The sequence below is a fragment of the Camelus ferus genome, chromosome 7, assembly GCF_009834535.1.
Source record: "Camelus ferus isolate YT-003-E chromosome 7, BCGSAC_Cfer_1.0, whole genome shotgun sequence".
NCBI classification, from domain to species: domain Eukaryota; kingdom Metazoa; phylum Chordata; class Mammalia; order Artiodactyla; family Camelidae; genus Camelus; species Camelus ferus.
Genome location: NC_045702.1, coordinates 76,206,118 through 76,212,834, shown reverse-complemented (window position 1 = coordinate 76,212,834; position 6,717 = coordinate 76,206,118). Strand labels below are relative to the sequence as shown.

At 46.6% G+C, this 6,717-nt stretch overlaps 1 protein-coding gene across 8 annotated transcripts in view; it reads left to right on the top strand.

Annotated features, from left to right (window-relative positions):
• The first annotated feature begins 1,326 nt into the window (after nucleotides 1-1,326).
• The window catches only part of SRPK2 (SRSF protein kinase 2), a 204,362-nt gene continuing 198,971 nt past the window's right edge, over nucleotides 1,327-6,717 (top strand). For 3 of the 8 annotated variants that reach the window (XM_032484191.1, XM_032484184.1, XM_032484187.1), the window contains exons 1-2: nucleotides 1,327-1,468; nucleotides 2,060-2,114. In XM_032484191.1, the coding sequence (XP_032340082.1) occupies nucleotides 1,342-1,468; nucleotides 2,060-2,114 (182 nt within the window). In that variant the 5' untranslated portion in view covers nucleotides 1,327-1,341. Of the gene's footprint in view, nucleotides 1,469-1,625; nucleotides 1,971-2,059; nucleotides 2,115-6,717 lie in introns of those variants that run through there. The other 5 variants (XM_032484186.1, XM_032484185.1, XM_032484189.1 and 2 more) reach the window with 5 other exon arrangements.

Genomic DNA, 6,717 nt, shown 5'->3' with positions numbered 1-6,717 from the left:
CTAGTAGGTGAGAAGTGATATCTCATTGCGGTTTTGCTTTGCATTTCTCTTGTGATGCTGAGCATCGTTTCATGTACCCATTGGCCATTTGGATATCTTCTTTGGAGAACTGTCTTGCCCGTTTTTTACACAGAGCGCTTTTGAAATACAAAGGAAAAAAAGGTACCTTTACCATGCCGAAATGATTACATGTAACACCACCAATAATAGTACATAGCCTTCTTGATGCGACATAGTAAGATGGACACATCATCTACACAGTGTACCTGACAAAATTATTTAACTTGAATCTAATAGGAAACAGATGAATACAAACTGAGGAACATTCTGCAAATGGCAGAACTGAATTCTTTAAAAAACTGAATGTTATAAAAGAACAATACTAGGGGTTATTTTAGACTAAAGGAGCTTAAAAATACATGACAGTTAAATGGACTGCACGATCCTAGGTTGAGAAAAAGTCAGCTAAAAAGGACATCTTGAAAATTTGAATGTAGCCAAGGTATTACAGATAATATAATTTTAAATTTTCTTGGCGTGATAATGGAATTATGAGTAACGTAGGAGAGTATCTTTGTTCTTAGTAGATACTTACTGAAATATTTAGGGGTAAAGAGTAACAAAGTATGCAAAAAGCTCAAATGATTGTCATAAAACAACAAACCCATACACACGCACACAGAAAGTGAATATGGGTTAATATGGGCGTTCACTGTATTTTTCTCATAACTTTTCTATAGGTTTGATATTTTTGAAAATAGAAAATTGACAAAGTAGAAAGCTCTTCAAGTTCAAGCAGCGCTGTTCCGGGGCGAGGGGTAGGGGGTGTGTTTAAGTATCCTTAGACTAGCTACTGGGACCAGTTAAGATTACAGATGAGAGAGTAAGTGGTCAGGATGAATATCTTTCAAAAATATGATAGTTACTTAACAAGGGAACACTGCAGTTATTTTGTTTATCAATTTAAGAAGCATGACACGTGGAATTTGGAGTCAGCTAGGCCTAATTTTGAATCATAGCTGAGTAAACTGTTTAACCTCTTTAGGACTCGGGTTCCTCATTGTAAAGTGGAGAAATAACACCTTGGTGGGTAGTTGTGTTCGGTTGTTATGCCACGTGGTATTTATTGAAATGGGCTTTAATTCACCTGCAAAAGCTCAATCCTACTTTCCATGCTATCTGCATCTTTTCCTCCATTGCACTCAAGCAATCCTTCGGGGTAGATAAAGGTGAGAGATAAGATGACTTTTCCAAGGTCACACTGCTAGTGAAGGAAACAGGTTTCCCAGCTCTTGGTCCTGTGCCCTTTCCACACCCGCCGGAGAGGAGAAAGCGGCGCTCATGGGGATGCAAGGATGTAGAGGAGCAAAGGGGGAGAAGAGGCCGCGCGAGGAGAGGTGGTGTGAGACCGGCGGAGGCGCTGCCCAAGGAAGGGCGCATGGAGACGCGAGCGGCGCGACCGGCCGGGGTGAGTAGGGGAGAGGCTGTGGCTGGAGAGGGAGGGTCGTGTGGGCCGCGTGCCGGGGAGGGGCGGGAGGCCTGGGCCGGCCGAGGGGGCTCAGGAGGCAGAGGCCCCGGCCACGGGCTGGGGCGGGGGTGGGGGAGGCGGGAGTGGGAGTGGCGGTGGTCTTGGTGGGGGCCACTTCCGCACAGGTGGGTCAGGCGGGTGGGTGCGGGGCGCGCGGGAGGGGCCGACGCAGGGGTCCCGACCCCACCGGGCGGGTGGGGGCGGGGCGAGGCGGGGGCGGGGCCGGCCGGGGGTGGGTTTTGCCGGGCCCCCAGCGGGAGCGGCGGCTGCGGCGGCGGCGCAGGCGCGGTTCCCGCCTCCTCCCGGCCGGCGGAGCGAGTGGAGGCTGCAGCTGGGCTCGGCTTGGCTCCCGCGTCTCGGCCACTGCCGCCGCCGCCGCCGCCGCCGCCACGGCGAAGCCCCTTGCCCCTTTTCCGCCGCGTCAGGATGAGCTCCCGGAAAGGTGAGTGGCCCGCGGCGTCCCCTCCTCCCCGCCACGCGGCCCCGCAGGCCGGCCTGCCGACCGTTAATGTGTGTCTTCTCTTTCCTCAGTGCTGGCCATTCAGGCCCGAAAGCGGAGGCCGAAAAGAGAGAAACACGCGAAAAAGTGAGTCCACGCTGCGGTAGTTCCTGGGCCCCCGCCCGCGCCCAGTCGAGGGTAGCCCGTGACCGCGCAGGGGAAAGTTGCCCGCATTCCCGGGGCCGGCGGGCGGGCTTATCCCCCGGGACGCCGGCGCTCGCCTCCAGCGCGCCCCGCGGGCGGCCCGGGGGGAGGGGCGGGTGGGGGAGGGGCTGAGCGGGCCAGCGACTGGCCGACCGAGCGTCCCTGGGCCCCCAGTCGCCGCGGCCGTCGGGGGCGGGCTGGCGTGGAGGCGCCGGGCGTGCGCACGCTCCCCAGGGCGCCGAGCCGGCCCGGGGGTCTTGGGCCTTCCTGGGAGGAGCGCTGGCGTCCGCAGCCCCGGCCCCGGCCCGGCCGCACTGCGTGCGGGTTGTGAGGCTGCGGCGTCTCTCCCACCTGGGCTCCGGGGCCCTAGAGGAAGAGGAGCCGGGTGTGCAAGAGTGAGTGTGTGTGTGTGTGTGTCCGTCCGTCCGTCCGTCCGTCCGTCCTCTTCTTCCTCCCCGGCCCCCGCCTCTCGGCCTTTTCTGCTGAAAATTCGAGTTGGTTGTCAAGTGGTTTGCTACGGGCGTGTTCCTGGCGCGAGTTCAGCTCCAAGACCCGTGCGTTTCGGCGCTTGTGTTTTTTTTTTCCCCCCGAAACTTTATGCCCGGGCCGAGCGTGACTTCGTTGCGCGGCGGCTGCGCCCGGGTCCCGGGCGGCGCGGGACCGGTGGGCGTGTGCGCGGGCGGTCCCCGGCGCGGCTGCCCAGCCCCTCATTGTGCCGGGGAGTCGATGAATAGGGTGGTGATATTTAAAACGTGCCAGCCGCCAGCCACCTCCAGCCTGGCCGCGGACCGGAGTGGGAGCGGCCGGAGCCCGGGAAGCCTTTCCTGGAGAGCTGCTCCAAGACCGCAGAACGCCGCCGCGTCTCTCCTTTCCCTTTCTTTCCTAATTTTGAAGACTCTACCAGCGTTCAACATCTTTACGCCTGGATTTGTGGCTTCACTCTTCCTTTTGAGCAAGAAAATACTCAGTTGTGTATTTAATACTGTGGGGATAGTCCGTAATCATCTTTAAATAAAATCACGAAGCATTTGTTTGGGGGTCTAGCCTGCAGCATTCCTAGGCTTTCTCCCTTCCTATTCGTCTTGGTCTCTGCCTAGCGAATTTCATATCTATTGGTGGCCTCTTTGAAAACTGCCTAAATCACTCCTAATGTGACGTATCATGATAGTTTTTGTTCATTCAAACTGGAATATAACTTGAAAGAAAAGGATTTCACGATATGTTGATACCAACATAGGAATGCGTTCCTTAAAAAAAAAGAGCGAAAGAAAAGTGCTTATTAGGAACTTGAGGAATTGGTGGATAAAAATTGAATATTGGATTCTTAAACATTACATTGCAATGGGTATTTGGTAGTTTTAGATGCTCTAAAAGTGCTAGCAATCAGAACCTTGTATTTGGGATTTCCTTTGGTGAAGGAAGGAAGTTTAGCCCATAAGAAAGGAGAACTGTAATGTTTAGGATCTTGAGTATTGGGTTTTGATCACAACTTTAAATACGAAGCATTTATTCCCACGTAGCCCATTTTGTTTAGAGAAGTTAAAAGGAGTTGAAAAAGAATGCCCCTAGTTTTGGGGATGGCTCTGTGTGTGTGTATGTAGATGGAAATACGTAAGTGTAAAAAAAATTTTTTTTTATATAGATAGATTGATGTAGGAAAACAGTTAAGTCAGTCAATGCGTGTTTCGTATTTTCCTGTTTCAGGGTGTGATTTTCCCAATGGCTAAGGGCCTTTTTTGGCGTGTTGCAGTTTGGATTTATGTTGTATGTTTATAAAGACTTAGCGTATATCCACAATTTTTACCCTTTACTCTTGAAGATTAATCTGTCACGTTTTTTTCTGTGTCTTCTGTAGTTATGTGACTGGATTTGAGGGGGAAACCCCTTAGCCAGTGACTAAATGAACTGATCAAACTGCAAGTATCAGGAAGAGACCAGCTGCATTACATAACTTTGATTAAGGCAGTCATTTTTCGCTTAATTCTTTGACTCAAGACAATATTAAAGGAAAGTCTGATGTGATTGATTTATTCATATATCTAACAAGTATTTTACATGCCTTTCCTAGGAAATGATAGTAGACCTTTGAACAAGACAAACACAGCTCCTCTTGAACCGTTACATTCTGTGGGGGTTTAGGGAAACCCTAAAGTGGATAAAAGGAAGACCATTCCAGATGGTGCCAAGGGATAGGGAGAAAATGAAGCTGGGTTTCCTTAAGTATAGTGATAGATGACGTTTGAAAACTGCCGGTCACTTTGTTGCTTGCTTTACATGCGTTTATCCCTTGTGAGAAGTATGAATTAGGCACTGTTGTTATCACCATTTTACAGATGAGGAAACAGAGGCACAGCTGAATGAGTAATGTGTCCAGCTATTAAGTTGAATCTAGACAGGCTGGGACCAGTCCACACTCACCTCTCTGAGGAGGTAACATTTGAACAGAAGTTAGAATAAGGAGGAGATGGGAGTGTGCAAAGGCCCTGGGGAGGAATGAGCTAGGAATGTTGGAGGAACCTAAAGGTCAGGTTGGGTAGAGTGCTACCCAAGAGGATGGTGAGGGGGGAGGAGTCAGAATGGGTGGGGCCTCGCCTTTTAGGCCATTGGGAGGCATACAGTGAAAGTGGCAGGATCTGATTCCTGCTTTAAAAAGAGTTTCAAAGTTGAGAATGGATTGTGTGGGGCAGGGGAGAAGTAGAAACTAAGAGGTGGCCTTCCGTAGTACTCTGGAAACCATGGTGACTTGGCTTAGGGTGCATGGAGTGGCGCTGGGGAGAAGTGGTAGAGGACTATAGGAGACTGGTAGTCTCTGAGGTATTCTGCGTTTTACAGACAGCTCTGACAGAGGATAAGGTCACACAGTTAGTTTAGTTTGGACCAGTATTCAGTCTCCTGATGCCGTGTTTTTGCTTTTGATTAATTCTCCAGAGGAGGAAAGGGAGTAATAGATCTAATTTTAAACTATATTAATATCATGATTGGCAAACTTGAATTATGTGACTACGTGGGCCTGGCTTAATGTAATATGATCTACTTTCATTATTGTCTGCTTGTATATGCAAGTGGCACTTCATTCATTTTAATTCAGTTAAATTCTGTGAGCTTTTATGAATTGAGTCAGTTTCTATAATATAGGCTACTTTTTAAAAACTCCAGAATTTGTAGTTACCAAAATAAGGTTAAGATTTCTTTACTTAGCCGAGGTTGTTAGCTTGTCAGATTGTTCCAGTGGGTTTAGTTTGCTGACTATTAATTGTGCTGTTTTGTGAGTAACAGGCATCAGGGAAGGACTACAGTATCAATCATAAATCTTGAGAATTAGCTAAATCAGATGGAATGGGGTAGATTTTTGCTTTGGAGCATGTGCATATGTATACAGCTTTTTAAAGATTTTTTTAAAGGTATTGATTTTTTTTCTTTTTCTTTCTTTTTTGAAAACTTTTTACAGGGGGGAGGTAATTAGATTGATTGATTGATTGATTGATTGATTGATTGATTTCTTCAGTGGAGGTGCTGGGGATTGAACCCAGGACCTCAGGCATGCTAGGCATGTGCTCTACCACTTGAGCTGTACCCTCTCCCCTGATGTTTTTCTTGACATGTAACTTTTTTTTGAGACATAATTCACATGCTATAAAATTTATTTTTTAAAAAATTTTTTAAAATGTGTAATTTGCTGTTTTTAAAGTATATTCACAAAGTTATGCAACTGTTACCTAACTGCAGAACCCCCAAAAGAAACCTCATACTTGTTTAGCAGTTACTCCCCATTTTCCCATGCCCCCAGTGATCACTAATTTATTTTCTGTTTTTATAAACTTACCTATTCTGGATATTTCTTATGAATGGGTTCATACAATATATGGTCTTCTGTCTGATTATCTTTCACTTAGCATAATGCTTTCAAGTTTCATCCATGTTGTAGTATGTATTGGTACTTCATTCCTTTATATCACCAAGTAACATTTCATTGTGTTGATATACTGTGTTTTAGTCATCTATTCATTCATTGATGGGCATTTGGGTTCTTTACACTTTTTGGCTATAAATCATATTTTAACTCCTTTTTTTAAAATTACAACTTTTTATGTTGAAGTATTATGACTCACAAGAAGCTGCAAAAATGGTAGAGTTCCCTGTGTGTCCTTTATCCAGCTTTCTCCAGTGCTTATATCTTACATAACCATGGAATATTGTCAAAACCAGGAAATTAACTTTGGCACAATACTATTAACTCACATTTACCAGTTTTTAGGTGCACTGTGTGTATGTGTGTAGTTCTCTCAAATGTTATCACTTGTAAAATTATCACCAGGATTAGGATGCAGAACTGTTTCATCATCAAAAAGAAACTCCCTTTTGTTACAACTTTTAATAACCCCTGGTAAGCACTATTCTCTATCATTGTAATTTTGCCACTTTGTGAACGTTGTATAAATGAAATTATATAGTATGTAACCTTTTGAGATTTACTTTTTTTCAGGCAGCATAGTGCCCTTGGGACTTACCCCTGTTGTTGTGTGCTTCAGTAACTTACTCCTTACTA